General features: G+C 58.4%; 1 protein-coding gene across 2 annotated transcripts in view; it reads left to right on the forward strand.

Annotated features, from left to right (window-relative positions):
• PRKCB (protein kinase C beta) overlaps positions 1–16,390 on the forward strand; it is a 91,284-nt gene that overhangs the window by 49,260 nt on the left and 25,634 nt on the right. For both annotated transcript variants that reach the window (XM_041401815.1, XM_041401814.1), the window contains exons 5-9: positions 18–146; positions 7,452–7,608; positions 7,982–8,116; positions 9,528–9,624; positions 11,650–11,796. In XM_041401815.1, the coding sequence (XP_041257749.1) occupies positions 18–146; positions 7,452–7,608; positions 7,982–8,116; positions 9,528–9,624; positions 11,650–11,796 (665 nt within the window). The remainder of the gene's footprint in view (positions 1–17; positions 147–7,451; positions 7,609–7,981; positions 8,117–9,527; positions 9,625–11,649; positions 11,797–16,390) is intronic.

Consider the following 16,390-nt stretch of genomic DNA (forward strand, 5'->3'; position numbering starts at 1 on the left):
CCCCTGGTGTCCCGCAGCCTGCATGATGAACGTGCACAAGCGCTGCGTGATGAACGTGCCCAGCCTGTGCGGGACGGACCACACGGAGCGCCGCGGCCGCATCTACATCCGCGCCGACATCGACAAGGACGTGCTCACCGTCGTAGGTATGTCACCGTGGCGCTTCACAGAAAACCCTTCGCTAGCATTTTCCCCTCCTGAGCAGCTGAAGGCCTCGGGAAAGAAATGCAAACACTGTCTGCTGCTGTGCAATGCAACAGGTGCAGCTGGGGTTGGTGCGTGCTGGTTGTTTCTAATTAAGAGCCACTCACAGATGCAGCTGCATCGGACCCTGAGAGTCACAAGATTTTGTTATTCTAGTCTACTCTTGTTCTTTCAAGCCTCCTGATGAATTCTTTTCTCCCAGTTCTTTTAGTATAGTTTTAATGTAGTGTCTTAATATAATATATATCATAATATAATAAACCAGCCTTCTGAAACATAGAGTCAAGCCTCGCGTCTCCGCACGTGGGGAGTTACCAACACAGGTACGTGCTGCCAGGGAGTTACCAACACAGGTACGTGCTGCCAGGGAGTTACCAACACAGGTACGTGCTGCCAGGGGCTGCCAGTGCCTGCTGCCAGCGCCCAGGAGCCCCTGCAAGGCAGGACAAGGCTTTGAGCCCCTCTGGCAAAGCCTGGCTGGGGCTGCAGGGCTCCGTGTGTTGATGGCACTTCCAGGCACAGACTTTACAAAGCGGTTTTTGAGTGATGTTGAATTTCAGCATCTGCAGGGTCCTGGGGAGGGTGTGGTTTGTGTCAGGGATCAGGATTATCCCATCTCTAGAGGCTTTTGCCACCTGGATTTTGAGTTCCTGGGAGATAATGCTTCCCCATTACAAGCCCCCCACAGCACACTGAGCCCCGTTCCTGTGGAGCCCCTTGTCCCCAGCGCGGGCTGTGGCTCTGGGGGCTGCTGGAGCAGGGCCAGCGGGTGGCTGGCTGTGGGCACAGCAGTGACATCCCTGCAGGGCTGAGCTGCCGGGCTGGCAGGAGGCTCTGCCCACGCGGGGAGCAGGCAGCCCCGGCAGAGCTGTCGCGGTTATTCCCGGATGAGGCAGAGCCAGGGGTGTGAAGTGCCCCCCGCGTGGGTGGGGAGCCCGGCTGGGACACCCGTGGCAGCACCGGATCCTTCTCCACCCTCCCGCGCGCTGCTGGCTCCGGTCCCACATCCTGGCGCAGTCGGAGGAGCCGTGACACGCCCGGGGTTCGCGCTGTGGGATGGCGTTGGCTCCGGGCGATCCCGCGGTGCTCCTCGCCGCTCCGATGGGGGCTCGTCCCCCCGATAGGCACCAGGAGCGTCCTCAGGAAAAATATCAAGTTGTTGAAAGTGTTAACGGGAAACTGAAAGAAGTTGTGGAGGAGTTTGGTTTTTGTTGTATTTGTCCTCAGAGGAGAGCCTCAGTGAAGCAGCAGAGCTGTGTTTGCAGAAGTCCTGCTTCCCAGGCACTCCCTGAAGGCTGGACTCGGTGATCTTGGAGCTCTTTGTGATCTGGGAGGTCTTTCCCAGCCCTAATGACCCTGTGGCTCCCTCCAGCCTCCATCAGATGCCAGCGGGGTGCAGATCCCCCCGTGCTGCTGGCACCGCAGGCTCCCCGGTGCCAGGGGCAGGGAGGGCTCCCCAGCCCCGCTCTGTGCAGCTGGATCCTCATCTCGGCTGCCTTTGAAAGGCTGGTTTATTTCTGGCCCGTTCTGGAGGTGTTGGTGAAAACGTGTCAGCTGTTGGCTTTTCCAGAAAGGAAGGGAAGCGTGCTGAGCTCTCCAGAGTGGAGTGGGAGTGCTCTGGGAGAGGAGAGCCGGGCACTGCAGAGCTCAGGTGGGCATCCAGCCCTTGGTAGATGGAGCCACCCGAGGCTGTGCTGGCACTGCTGGGGCACCTCCTGGAGCCCTGGGGCAGCTCTGGGCCCCCACAGCAGGGACACGAGGGGCTGGAGCGTGGCCAGGGCAGGGAACAAGGCAGGGGAAGGGGCTGGAGCTCCAGGAGTGCCTGGTGTGCCATGGGCTGTTCAGTGCCTGGTGTGCTCTGGAAGGTGCCCAGTGTGCCATGGGAGTGCCCGGTGTGCCATGGAAGTGCCTGGTGTGCCATGGGCTGTTGAGTGCCCGGTGTGCCTGGACAGTGCCCAGTGTGCCCTGGGAGTGCCCAGTGTGCCATGGAAGTGCCCGGTGTGCCATGGGAAGGTGCCCGGTGTGCCGTGGGAGTGCCCGGTGTGCCGTGGAAGTGCCCGGTGTGCCATGGGAAGGTGCCCGGTGTGCCAGGGAAGTGCCCGGTGGGCCCTGGGCAGTGCCCGGTGTGCCATGGGAGTGCCCGGTGTGCCATGGAAGTGCCTGGTGCGCCAGGGAAGTGCCCGGTGTGCCAGGGGAGTGCCCGGTGTGCCAGGGAAGTGCCCGGGGTGCCAGGGAAGTGCCCGGTGGGCCCTGGGCAGTGCCCGGTGTGCCATGGGAGTGCCCGGTGTGCCATGGAAGTGCCTGGTGCGCCAGGGAAGTGCCCGGTGTGCCAGGGGAGTGCCCGGTGTGCCAGGGAAGTGCCCGGGGTGCCAGGGAAGTGCCCGGTGGGCCCTGGGCAGTGCCCGGTGTGCCGCACGAGGTGCCCGGTGCCTGCAGGCGGCAGCACGGGCACGGCCAGCTCCGCTCCGCTTCTCCTGCGAGCAGACGAATCCGCCGGGGTTTTCCGGCTGCTCGTCAGCTCTGCGCCTTTCCCTGCTCTTGCTCTGAGCTTTTCCCTTCTCTTTGTCAAGCCGGTCTTTCCCTCCCGGTGGAAAACACAGATTTTTCACAGAACCATCGAGTCCTGCAATGGTTTGGATTGGAAGGGACCTTAAAATTCATTTCTGAAACTCGTGGGCAGGGACACCTTCCCCTGCCCCAGGTGCTCCCGGTGCCATCCAGCCTGGCCTGGGCACTGCCAGGGATCCAGGGGCAGCCCCAGCTGCTCTGGGCACCTGAGCCAGGGCCTGCCCACCCTGCCAGGGAGCAATTCCTCCCAGTATTTAGAATGTGGGATGTGTCTCTGAGGCCCTGGTGCAGCAGACACGCCCAGGGCGTTGCCTGGCTGCTGTGGGACAGGAGCAAACGCACCTTCACATCCCTGTCCTGCTCTGGGCTTTCATCAGGGTCTCCTTAGTGGGAAAAGGCAGTGGAATAAAGTAGGAAACGCCAGGAAATGAAGGTGGCAGGGAGGCCTTGCAGAGCTGTGCCTCGGTGGTGCAGAGCCTGCAGTGCAGATGATGCTGAGCTGGTCGTGTTAGGGGCTGGGGGATCTGAGCCTGGGCAGTGGAGGGCTGCGAGGATGGGGGGGCTGGGGGGCATCAGAGCCTGGCTGGGGGGGCATCAGAGCCTGGCTGGGGGGCATCAGAGCCTGGCTGCCCCCGGCTGGGAGCTGAGGGCAGGGCTCTGGGCAGAACCAGCTCTTCCCACCTCAGCTGTGCTGTCCTGTGCCAGAGCATCCCACTGCTCCTGGGCCAAGGGAGAGGGACAGGGAGGAGCAGAGGTTGAAGGGGGTGAGGAGGCAGGGCTGCAGGGTCTGTGCTGTGGCACTGGGCAATCTCCAGTGTGGCTTTTGCCATGTTCTGTGGGTGTGTGTCTGTGTGTGTGTCCTGTGTGGAGCAGAGGGTGCCTGTGTGTCTGTCTGTGTGAGCAGAGGGTGCCCAGTGTGTGTGTGTGTGTGTGTTTGTGTGTGTCTGTGCTGTCTGTGTGTCTGTCCGTGCGGAGCCCAGGGTGCCCTGTGTCCCACCCCTCCCTCGGGGATGTCCCTTCCTTGTGCCGATGTCCCCGGTGGTTCCTGCCCGGTCGAGCCCCCCTGGCAGCCCCGAACCTCCCGGTGCTCCCGGAGCTTCCCTCTTTACCCACCTGATGAGGGAAAACAGTGGCCAAAACTGAAACCAATTATGCTGATTAGATAAACGAGCTGGAAGTGCGTTAATTAATAATCACCGGCCGGGGCAGATGCAGCTGTAACGAGTCCTGTGCCTTTCCCATTGTACGAGCATGTGCAAATACATTCTCAGCAGAGCATTCATTAAATGGTTTGACTCTCCAGGGTGTTAATGGGAGTGCTGGGTGCTGATGGAGTGCCCGGGGATGCTGCGGGGGGAAGGTGAGTGCTGCAGGTCAGCCCGAAAGCCCTCCCCTCTCCAAAATCCCATCAGGAGCTGTGGATTCGAGGGCCAGGAGAGGTGATGGGCTGGGATGAGGGCGTGGAGCTCTGACCTTGCAGGGAGCCAGGCTCTGTAAGGGATTTTAGCTCATCCATAGAATCCTGGAATGGTTTTTTTAAAGACCATCCAGCCCCAAGCCCTTGCCACGGGCAGCAGCACCTTCCCTTGGACCAGGCTGCTCCAAGCCCTTGAGCCCCTCCAGGGCTGTGGCAGCCAGAGTTTCCCTGTGCCAGGGCCTTTTCCTTTGGGGGGTAGTGGGAAGCAGAGCTCGGAGGGCAGGGGCAGCCATGGGAGCTGCCTGGAGAGCGGGATTGTTGGGGACTTTCTCTGCATTTCACATCACAGAGAACCCCGCCTGGCGGGTTCAGGAAATCACTTGCTGGGGTTTGTTCATCCCGGGCATTAATCTTGCCTTTCCTTGAGAGCCTGGGAGCTGGGGAAAGGGCCTTGCCCTGCTGCCAGGGGCACAGAGAGCTCCTGGCCTGACCCCCCAGCTTTGGGAGCGTGGCAGACCGAGCTGCTCCCCCTTTCCAGGGACACCTGGGTGTCTCTTCCCAAGCTCCGCAGTTCCAGCTGCCAGAGTCGTTCAGAGATTTTGTCTGAACCCTTATTGAGAAGCAGTTGCAAACTTTGCAGAGTAAATCCAGGTGTCGTTCACCCAGCTCTGCCTGCCGGGTCCCCAAGGCAGAGCGGTGACATCTCCCCGCGGCAGTGGAGCCGTGTCCCCAGGCTGTGTGCAGAGCAGGGCTCTGCCCCCCTGAACCCCCCTCTCCAACACGCCCAGGGCTTGCCAGCACCCCGTCCTGAGCCCACAGTGCCACCTCCTTGGCCACGCTAGGAGCCCAGAGTGATTTAGGGCCTGCTTTAAATGCCACCATAATATTCTTACTCATCACTGTTAATAACGACGTTACTGCTTCTTAATGATGCACAAAACTGTCAGGATATGAGAGATGTAAAACTATTTTACATCAGGTTTAACTGTCAAATAAATGCCATCGGTGTTGGCGAGGAGCACTTCTCCCCTGCCGTGAGGTATCGCTGCTGCGCCGCTCCAGCTTTCTATTTTTCTTTCACTTAATTGTTGATTTCTGCTTGAAAAGTCAGGAAGTTTCTTAAGGTCAAGCAGAAACATTTTGGGGTTTTTTTTACATGAATAGATAAAATTATTCCCATTAATGAAATTTTGAGGCCTGCGCGCTGAGATAATAACATGAGGTAATCAAATCTCATGCTTCAGGGCATAAACTGATTAACTGCGAGGGCCAGGACGGCTTCTCCTGCTCCTTAAAGAAGAGAAGGGCGGCCAGAGCAACAACACAGGGCTGTTCATCAGTGTGCAGGGGCTCTGCTGGCTTTGGGACACTGTGACATCACTGTGTGTCTCCTCCCCGAGAGGGGACACTGCCTGTGACAGCCCAGAGCCTCTGCCAGCCCTGGGCTCCTGCTGCTGCTCACAGGGGGGGTCCTGGGGTGTTTCTGCTGCCCCTGGGGCAGGAGGAGGGGGTCAGCAGTGAGGATCACCCCATCCCCTGCCCTGGTGCTGCCAGCAGTGCCCTGTCGCTGCCCACGGGCTGTCCCAGGGGCAGGGGCAATGGGAACAGGTTCCCATGATGGTTTTAAAGCCAGCCAGGTGACAGGAGGAGCTCAGGTGGGGTGTGGGTTCAGCAGGGCACTGGGAGCAGGTTCTCCTGATCTTGTTAAAGCCAGCCAGGTGACAGGAGGAGCTCAGGTGGGGTGTGGGTTCAGCAGGGCACTGGGAACAGGTTCCCATGATCATGGTAAAGCCAGCCAGATGACAGGAGGAGCTCAGGTGGGGTGTGGGTTCAGCAGGGCACTGGGAGCATCGTTCCCCATGCCCTCCTGGCACAGGCAGCCCCAGAGGGGTGGCACTGGCTGGGCTGTAAGGTCCCTTCTGAGCCAAACCACCCCAGGAGTCAGTGACCCTGTGACAGCATCCCTGGCTGGTGCCCCCCTCAGGGATGGAGGGGCCGGGGCTGCTGCAGGGCCCCTGGGGATGGAGGGGCAGCCGTGCCTCCCCCTGCACCACACTCACACCTCTCTGGCTCACAGGCTGCTCTCAGGGCTGCCGCGTTTGATAAATGAGCTCGTTTATAAATGCAGACTTGAATTTTGGCTGCGAGTTCGATTCCATGGAGCTGGAAACTGGGCAGTGCTTTGGGAGGACAGCAGTAGATGGCAGATTCTGGGGCATTAATTTGCTTTTCAAAGCTCTGGTTCCCGGCCTCATCAGAAACTCCTTACTGGTGAGTTGGGAACTGGGCAATTGGTTTTGCTCTTCTGACCCTGGAAGTACCCTCTGCCATCCTGTGGTGCTGCAGCTGGAGTTCTCTCCTCCTCCTCCTCGGATTAGGGGGTGAAGCTGAGCCCCTGTGAGCCCCCAGCAGAGCTGCTGGTGGGACCTGCTGGGATTTCAGGCTGTTCCCAACACGGCAGGACCCCCTGTGCCTGATCCCTGGGGAGGGGGCTCTGCTCTGCCCTTCCTTGCAAACAGTTTTTCCCCAGGTTATGGCTCGGCTCCATCCTGACCCATCAGATTTCCCACCTCTGATATCTGTGCTCAGCCTGAGGGGAAGATAAGATCCTTCTCCTGGCAGACAGGCCTTTGTGGACTTAATCTGGGCGAAGAGACTCAGCTCAGCCTGGCTGTATTTAATTTGTCCAAGCTGCAATCCAATTAGAAGCAGCTGAGTCACCTCAGGTTTGCTCTTCCCGCTCTGCTCCTGCTTCCCGGAGGAGATGCTGGCCCCAGAGCCAGCCCACGCTGCCCAGTGGGCAAGGGATGGTGCCCGTGGGCATCCCCAGGGCCACGAGGGGCCCCGGGGGGGAGCTGGGTGCTGGCTGTGGTCCTTTGGGGTCCTGCTCCCAGCCCACCTCCACTGCTCCCCCTCCAGCCCCAGGCCCCCACACATCAGTGCCGTTCTGCTTCCCAGGGGGCAAGAGGAAACAAATCAGCTTTAAACTGCTTAAAACCCAGAGCAAACAACAAATCAGCCTGTCAGAAAGTAAAAATAATCTCCTGAGTCGACCCTGCAGCCTCCCCCGTGCACGAGAGCTGCGTTTGCTCAGCGTTGATGGTGTCATCCTCGTGTAGTGCCCATGTCTGCACACATCCAGTTTAATTCTGCTTTTAATCACTATTTTCACACTTGCTCTTGGCACACAGGGAAGTTGTCAGTTGTTGGGTATTTTTATAGCTGGAATGCTGAATGTAATCCTTTTTCTCTTCTTCCCCAGTAAGAGATGCTAAAAACCTAGTTCCTATGGACCCTAATGGCTTGTCAGATCCCTACGTGAAGCTTAAACTAATCCCTGACCCCAAAAATGAAAGCAAACAGAAGACCAAAACTATCAAGTGCTCCCTGAATCCTGAGTGGAACGAGACATTTAAATTGTAAGTACGAGGAGAACGTTTGAATTTGTAAAGTGAATTTTCTCACCACCAAGAATTAATGTGGCTTTATTTGCTCTGATTTAATTATTCAGAGACATTGAGCTGATTGGAGTGAGAAATGATTATTTTTGTTCTGCAAGTGGCACAGAAGCACTGAAAGCTCTGCCCTGCCCCTGCTCAGAGCAGAGGGTGCATGGGCAGGAGCTCTGTGCCCTCTGTGTGGCTCGGATGTGCTTTGGAAACCAGAAGCTGGAGACCTCAGCAGGCCCTGGGGACCATCCCTGCCTTGCTCCCGTGTCCCTGTGGAGCGTGGGGACACTTGGGGAGGGAGCAGCTCAGGTGAAACCATCCCTCTTCCCTTCCTCTCTTGCAGCCAGCTGAAGGAGGCAGACAAAGACAGGCGGTTGTCCGTGGAGATCTGGGACTGGGATCTGACCAGCAGGAACGACTTCATGGGCTCCCTGTCCTTCGGGATCTCCGAGCTGCAGAAGTCGGGAGTGGACGGATGGTGAGATGTGATTGCTGTCAGCACCACGGGCACAAAGAGCCCAGGGTGTTCTGTGGGAGGGGGCAGCCCCTCAGCCCCCCAGCTTCCCTCTGCTCCAGCCACCCCTCCCAGCTCCCGGGAACGTGCTGCCCCAGCCCTGGGGGCACTGCTGCCATGGGGGCTGCAGGGCAGGGGCTGCCTCTGTGTGCCCCCCTCCATGGGGGCTGCCTCTGTGTGCCCCCCTCCATGGGGGCTGCCTCTGTGTGCCCTCCTCCATGCTGCCAGGGCATGGACTGCCTCTGTGTGCCCCCCTCCATGCTGCCAGGGCAGGGGCTGCCTCTGTGTGCCCCCCTCCATGGGGGCTGCCTCTGTGTGCCCTCCTCCATGGCCTCAGGCTGGGCTCTGGGGAGTGCAGAGGAGGAGCAGGAGGAATGGGGTGGGTGAGATGCCCACACCGTGCCACTCCTGGGCAGAGCTGAGGGTGCTCCCACTGCTCTCCAGCCCCGTCCTGCCCCCTCTCAGCTGGGCACAGTGTCTGGCACAGTGGCATTGTGCTGCTCACCTGCCAGGCCCTGATGGGACAGGGCTGCTCCTCTGGAAGCCAGCAGGATTCTCCCTCCCCGAGTTCCCAGTCCCCTGTGAGGGTGAGTGTGCCACGCGCTGCCAGCTCCTGACGCAGCCCAGAGCCCCTCCCAGCCTTTTAAAAAGCATGGAAGTGGAGATCTAAGTAGTTTTCCTTGTCCCAGTCCCCCAGTCCCAGTGCTGGCTGGAGTAAACTGCAGGAGAAGCAGCTCTGATCCATATTTCATATCTAAACAACTGCAGTTAATGCAGGAAACAAGCTGTGCAGGCAGGGCTCTGTCCTGGAGCAGCCTCTGGGGTCACAGCCAGCCAGGATCCAGCCTGGCTGCACATCTGGGGTCACAGCCAGCCAGGATCCAGCCTGGCTGCACATCTGGAATCATACACAGCCAGGATCCAGCCTGGCTGCACATCTGGGGTCACAGCCAGCCAGGATCCAGCCTGGCTGCACATCTGGGGTCACAGCCAGCCAGGATCCAGCCTGGCTGCACATCTGGGGTCACAGCCAGCCAGGATCCAGCCTGGCTGCACATCTGGGGTCACAGCCAGCCAGGATCCAGCCTGGCTGCACATCTGGGGTCACAGCCAGCCAGGATCCAGCCTGGCTGCACATCTGGAGTCACACCCAGCAGAGTGACACTCCTGCCATCTGAGTGGCTTCTTTCCTTTTTGGGGGACAAAGGCTAGTTTTGCCACTCTGTCATTACGGGGTACACTCCTGCAGGAGGGTTTGGGGGTCCTGCTGGCCTGGGAGGGTCCCCTGGGTGCAGGCACATGGAGGCAGAGCTGTGCTGGAGCAGGGGGGCCCTGCCTCCCTGCGCCCCTGACCATGGTCTCTCTGTCCCTCCAGGTTCAAGCTGCTCAGCCAGGAGGAGGGCGAGTATTTCAACGTGCCCGTGCCTCCCGAGGGAGAAGAAGGAAACGAGGAGCTGAGGCAGAAATTTGAGGTGAATTGATTTTTCTTGGGCTCGGGGGGTTTCCTCGCTGCTTGCCTGCCGTGCCCTCGGGAAGGGACTCCCCCTGCCAGCTCTGGCAGGGCACGTGGAGCGGGCTCCAGCTGCCCAGAGAGGCTCCAAGGAGAAATGTCTGTTTGCTGCTTAATAAGCCATGGGAGTTCTTGCTGAATGGTTGATCCAGACGGTGCTGAATGAGCAGAAATGTGCCATTTTCCAGTGGAGCTGGAGCCTCCACAGAGCCCTGGCAGTGAGCGTGGCACATCTGGAGACTCACATGCAATGAGCCGTACAGAAATAAGAGAGTTGCCCTTATGGTTCTCAGCGTGAGCTCTGCAATTGTAGCACAGACTGGAGAGTTAGCTCCTGTTCTCCTTTCTTTTTTATCTTGTTTATACACAACTTTCCTGAATATCCAAGGAAAGACAGTTCTAATGCAACAGCTGGCTAGGACCAATGGGTTCTGGCTGTACAAAGAACCAACACCTGGCCTTTACTGTATTTCATGGTGTTCCATGAAATGGTGTTCCAGTGCTGTTGGAATGGTCTGGGCAGCCAGATGATGATTTGTCCGCAGATCAGAAAACACCTTGTGCAGAGGTGCCCGAGCACACCTGTCCCTCACCCTGCTGTGTGCTCCCCACTCCTCCCAAGGAGGCAATCCATGTCCCAGGCAGGGAATCTCCCTGCAGCTGGGCCCTGGCTGGTGCTGGGAGTGAGGAGTGGAGTGTGCTGGAGCCCGGGACGTGCCGGGCTCACCCCAAGGAGTGTGAAAATCCCAGAGACCTTTCCTCAGGTTGGCAGTGCAGGAGCTGTTCCCGTGCTCTGGGGGGCTGCAGGTGACCTTGAGAGGGGAATTCTGCAGCCCGGAGAGCCGTGTGAGCAGCAATTAGCGGCAGCAGAGATTGCCGAGGGGTGCTGCCTGCCGGGGCTGCCAGCGGCAGCCAGAACGAGCCCCGGGATGGGGTTAATGGAATTCCACGCCAGGCTGAGCTCGGCACAGCCTCGCAGAGCCAGGCTGCGGGGAAGGAGAGGGGATAAATCCTGGGAGCTTGGAGGGACAGGGTCAGCGCAGCCTGGCCTGGGGAGGGGCTCCGGCACCGCCGGGCTCTGCTGCTGGAAATGGGGCTGGGTGGGGTCCTCAGGGGGCAGCTGGGATGGCCGGGGCAGGAGGGGCTGTCCGTCTGTCTGTCTGTCAGGGCAGGAGGGGCTGTCTGTCTGTCAGGGGAGGAGGGTCTCTCTGTCTGTCTGTCAGGGCAGGAGGGTCTCTCTGTCTGTCTGTCAGGGCAGGAGGGTCTCTCTGTCTGTCAGGGCAGGAGGAGCTGTCTGTCTGTCAGTCAGGGCAGGAGGGGCTGTGCGTTTGTCTGTCAGGGCAGGAGGGGCTGTGCGTCTGTCGGTCTGTCTGTCAGGGCAGGAGGAGCTGTCTGTCTGTCAGGGCAGGAGGGGCTGTGCGTCTGTCTGTCTGTCAGGGAGGAGGGGCTGTCTGTCTGTCAGTCTGTCTGTCTGTTCAGGAGGCTTTCTGTTCTGTTCCAGGCAGGTTTGTGGTTCCTCTGTGAACCCCCCCCCCCCCGTGTCAGACACAGTCACGGGATGTCCCCGGTGGGAGGGACCACGGGGCAGGAGAGGATGTGGAGCTGGAGAGAAAGTGCCGTGTTTTACTGACTGCATTTATACTCCCCCCTGTTTTTCTGGTGAGGCAGACACAGAGGCAGTTTTTGCCCCGAAAGAGCTCCTTTAGGCCAGCTTGCCATGGCCTGGACAGGCTGCAGGGTCCCGCTGCACGGGGAGAGGGGTGACCAGGGCCACAGGAGATTCCCACTTGCTGTGGCAGAGGTTACCTGGGCAGAGCAGAGCAGTGCCAGGGCTGCCGGCTCCTCCAGTGCCTGTCCCCATCCCGCCCATGGAAAAGGCTCCCAAAGCTCAGCTTTGAGCTGGGAAGGAGCTGCTGAGCTGGGGTTTTGGGAGCACCCACTGTCCCTGCTGTCCCCAGTGACGGTTTCCCCATCTCCACCTCTGCAGAGAGCCAAGATTGGCACGGGGTCCAAGGCTGCGGATGAGAAGACAAGAAATGCCATTTCCAAACTGGACAACAACGGCAGCCGGGACCGCATGAAGCTCTCGGACTTCAACTTCCTGATGGTGCTGGGCAAGGGCAGCTTTGGGAAGGTGAGTGTGAAAAACGCCCATCACTTGGTTGTGAGAATTTAAAAGTTTAATAGTAGTAATATAACCAGAATAATAAAGTTTGAGCAATTGAGGTTAGGACAATATGAGGCAATAAAAACAAAGAGATACGGACGTCTGGGTACCTTTTTCTGGGCAACACCAGCCCGAAAATTACCCCGGTTAACAGAGGATTAACCCTTAAAAACAACAGCCTGTTGCATATTCATACACCTCATACATGGTGCATAAATTCCATTCAAACACAGGATTCTGTCTGGTCACTGTCAGCTTCTTCTTCTTAATCCTCATGCTGTCTTCCTGTCTGAGTGAGGTGGGAAGAAGTTAGTTTTCTGCTGATAAGGGAGCAATAAATTCCCTTTCTCTGAAAGATTTAGGTGGCATCTATCTGGTGCAAGTCCTTTCTTAACCAAATATCTTACATAGCATAGCTTCTATTTTAACATTATGCTATAACCTAAAACAGTATTTAATAGCTAATTTAATACTTAAGAAAATTAATACAGCATCACTTCCTAACATAACACATACAATATTCATTTTAATACTTGCAAAAAGCCAATCACAAAATACACATTTTTCACAGTGAGCCACCCCTGGTGCCTGCACTGGGCACTCTCAGGGTGACTGGGAGCACTGGTGCCACGCTGCTGGGAGCCAGCAGGGAACACCAGCGATGTCTGATGAGACCACCACAAAATCCATCCTTTTGGGAAGCAGGGGACCAGCTGTGTCTTTAAAGCTCTTTTTTTTTTTTTTTTTTTAATTTGGTTGGGGTTTTCTTCTTCTCTAATAATTACAATATACGGGAACATTTTAATTAACTTCCCAGACCGGTTGTGAGCGGTGACAGAATTTCATTCTCCTGGTAATTATGTGACTTGGAGCCTTCGTTTTTCCTGGGGTCTTGCCAGCTCTCTTGGTTTCCATTCGGGCTCCCAGTGCTCCAGGGAGGCTGGGGCTCTGCAGGAGCTGGGTGCGGATTTGCTGCTGCGAGGGCTGGCCCAGCCCCACTCTCATTAGCGACTTGCCTTAATTGCAGGCGATATCGCTGTGCCTGCGGGCTCGTTCCTCGGGCGGGTAGCGAGGATGAGGAGGGTGTGCAGGGATGCTCCACTGAGCGCAGGGTGCGGCAGGAGCATCCCTTCCTTCCAGCTGGCACTGGGGCCTCGGGAGCTCCCTTCTCCATGGGCGTTTTCTCCCCCTGCAGAGGAGGAGAGCTCAGAGCTCCATGGGAGTGACAGGCAGGGAATGGGGAGATCCTGGGGGTCCCCAGAGCTCTGTGTGGCACCCCGGGCTGCAGGACAGCCCCGTGCCCGTGCTGCTGTCACGCAGAAATGTCCCCTGTCCCCTCCCTCGCAGCCCCTCGTCCCTTCCAAGCACCTGGGGGCTCTGTGCTTGTGCCGTGTCCCCGCCGCCTTCTCCCCTGAAACCCGAGGAACGCCAGCAAACTGCTCAGCCGGCTCGGCTTACATAAGGGAATGTGCGACAGAAACTGTTCCCTGGAACAGAATGTCATAAATATGCTAATTAGCGCTAATTAAAAACAGCACGTTGGTTTCTCCGGCTAGATGCAGCCTCGCCCTCACGTGTGCCTGCCCTTCCCCAGGCATCCCTGGGCATCCCGGCACGGGGACACCCAGGTGCCACCGCGCTGTCCCCGCCAGAGGTGCCCGCCAGAGGTGCCAGATGTTCGGGAGGAGCCAGGCAGAGGTGCCTGGAGCAGGGAGAACAGCCCAGCCCCTGGTGTGCCCGGCAGCTGCTTGTGTCCATGGCGCTGCCATCCCTCTCCGAGGCTGGCACCGTGTCCTTCCCTCTCCAGGGCTGGCACCTGCTCCTGTGCCTGGCTGCCTGCTGCCAGTCCCTGCTGGCTGGGAGAGCTCTTGGACTGCAGTCACTGTTTGAGTGAGCCTCTGTCTGTCTCCATTAACCCTTTGGCACCAGCTGCTCAGCATTTCCTCTGCGGGCCGGGCTGTGCGGGGTCGGGAGTGCCTTGCTGGAGTTTGACAAACTTGCTTTCTCTGCGTTCAGAATATCCCCAGTCCTATTGCTGGAGCATTCCCAAACAAATACTCTCTATTGCAGGAATAAATCAAGTTAAATATCAGCTTTTTTTTCTGCAGCAATAACAAGTCAAAAAGGAATGCAATCTGCTTCCCAGCGAGCGCGCTGGCAGATGGAGATCCCCCGAGCCAGGCCTGGGGGCTGGGAAATGGATCTGCCTTGGGAAAGAGGGGCGTGGGGCTGTGTGCTCCTGCCTTGGCGTGCTCAGCCCCGGCACACAGATGTCCCCAGAGCTCTGGGGTCCCCGTGGGCTGCCCGGGACTGTGGCTGGTGGCAGCTCCACGGGGCTGGCACCGGCGGGGAGACGCTCCCACGGAGGGAGGCAGCGCTTGGCACAGCCCGCCCCGGGTTTGCTTTGCTGTATTATAAATAGAGGGAAGTGAAATTAGGTGGCTTGCTCATATTTTCGCAGCTGATCAATCTGTCGTGCTCTGGAGCTGTCAGGCTTTTTGGGGTTTGTGTTGTTTGCTGAGCAGGGTGGAGCCTTTGGCTGCTGCAGCTCTGGGCTCCAGAGCAGGGGGAGTTCTCCTGGGCTGGGGTAACCCTCAGGCTCTGCTCTGCTCTGGGTGTGAAACCTGGCAGGAGGGCAGGGCACGGGCGAGGCTGCTCCCCCTGTCACCCATCCCTGTCCTGGGCTGTGCCAGGGGCACTGGGCTCTTTGGGTCTTTGGTGTTTGAACACCTTCAGACAGCAGGAACTTCTTCCTGGAAAAGATGGTCAGGAAAGGACTGTCCAGGGAGGTTTGGAGTGCCCATACCTGGAGGTGTGCAAGGAGTGCCTGGATGCGGCACTCAGAGCTCTGGTGCCAAGGTGGGGCTCCATGGGCTGGGAGGGCTTTTCCAGCCCCAGGGATTCTGGGATTCTGCCATGCCCAGAGGGAATGCAGCCCAGCTGTGCCTCAGGCTGTGCTGGTTTCCAGCCTGCCTCTGGGCACAGCTGCACACCCGGTGTCCCCAGTGGTTGCCAGTAGTGGCAGTGCCATTGCCTCTGCCAGGGAGCAGGGCTGGCTTGGCTGTGCTGATACCTGGGACGCTGCACAGCCCTGAGCAGGCTCTGCTCTTGTGGGGTACCCCAGGCAGGCTGTCACTGCAGAGCAGGGTGGGAGCCATGGTCTCAGCAAGGTCCTTCAGGGCAAACACAGATGCCAGGCTCAGAGGCTCCCTGCTCTGGCAGGGCTGTGGATGGCAAGGCAGGCCTGTATGTAACTGATATTGTCTATAATGCTCTTACACTCAGGTTAACAGGTTTAATTTTCCCTCAAAATATGTTCCTGGAGTGGTTACTACTTATTTACCACCAATTTTGAGCAGTCAAAGCACTTCTGCTTTTATCAGCTAGAAATGAGCTGTGACTTTAGCACCTGTGTGTGGTGCCTTGCAAAGCTCAGCTGGTTAAACTGGGGATAAATGGAGGCAATGAACCAAACCAGGTCTGTTTGGGCACAAGCAGAGGTGCAGGCCCTGTGTGAGGCAGCTGTGTCTGCTGCCCTGGCACAGGAACAGGGAGTGCCTTAGGTTGGAAGAGACCTTAGAGATCACCCAGTGCCACCCTGCCATGGCAGGGACACCTTCCACTGCCCCAGGGTGCCCCAAGCCCTGTCCAGCCTGGCCTGGGCACTGCCAGGGATCCAGGGGCAGCCACAGCTGGTGCCAGTGCCTGAGCCTTGCTGGGTTCCACCCCAGCATCACGAGAAGCTGCTCTGGGTACCCAGGGCTCTTCAAAGATCAGCAGGTGAATAAATCCCATCCCCAAGTCCCTGACACAGCCAGGGCTCAGCCCTGCTGTGGGATGAGCCAGCTGCAGCCCTGTCCCACCCATGGCAATGGCAATGCCAGAGCCTTCTCCAGAGAGCTTGGCACTGAGGAGCCCCGGTGCCAGTCCCAGCTAATCCTGACAAGCAGCGTGGCAAGGACAGCCAGGCTCCCCCAGGAGCCAGGAACGTGCCAGAGCTGCTCACAAAGGGCTGTGCCCTGTGGCACTGCCACTGTGCCCTGTTCCCTGTGCCCTGTTCCCTGCACCCAAACAAGTGGGTGGCACCAAAGACCTCGCCCCTCAGGCTGTGTCCCCTGCCTCGTCCTCCCTGCTCCCTGGGCTGTGTCTCACAATGGAATCACAGGGCTTGGAAAACCCTCTGGGACCTCTGAGTGCAGCCCCAGCACTGCCACCCGCTGTCCCCAAGTGCCACATCTGCCCATCTGAAACCCCTCCAGGGGTGGGACTGCCCCACTGCCTGGGCAGCCTGTGGAACACAAGAGGTTAATTCTGCTGTCCCTGGTGCCTCTGAGGTCACCCTGAGACCCGTTCCTGTGTCCTCTGCCCGTCTGCCCCAGCCTGAAGCACATTTCAGTCCCACCCCATCGGTGTTGACTTCACATAATTCATTCCCCAAACCCCTGAGCTGCTGTTCCTGACGCCACTGCAGGATTTCTGCCAGCTCCTTCAAATGAAGAGCAATTCATTTCCACCCAGTGCTCCAATCTGAGGCCATGAGACAGTGAGGGAGGGAAAATGG

The sequence above is a fragment of the Onychostruthus taczanowskii genome, unplaced genomic scaffold (genome assembly GCF_017590055.1).
Source record: "Onychostruthus taczanowskii isolate IOZ18803 unplaced genomic scaffold, ASM1759005v1 scaffold19, whole genome shotgun sequence".
Classification (NCBI taxonomy): Eukaryota; Metazoa; Chordata; class Aves; order Passeriformes; family Passeridae; genus Onychostruthus; species Onychostruthus taczanowskii.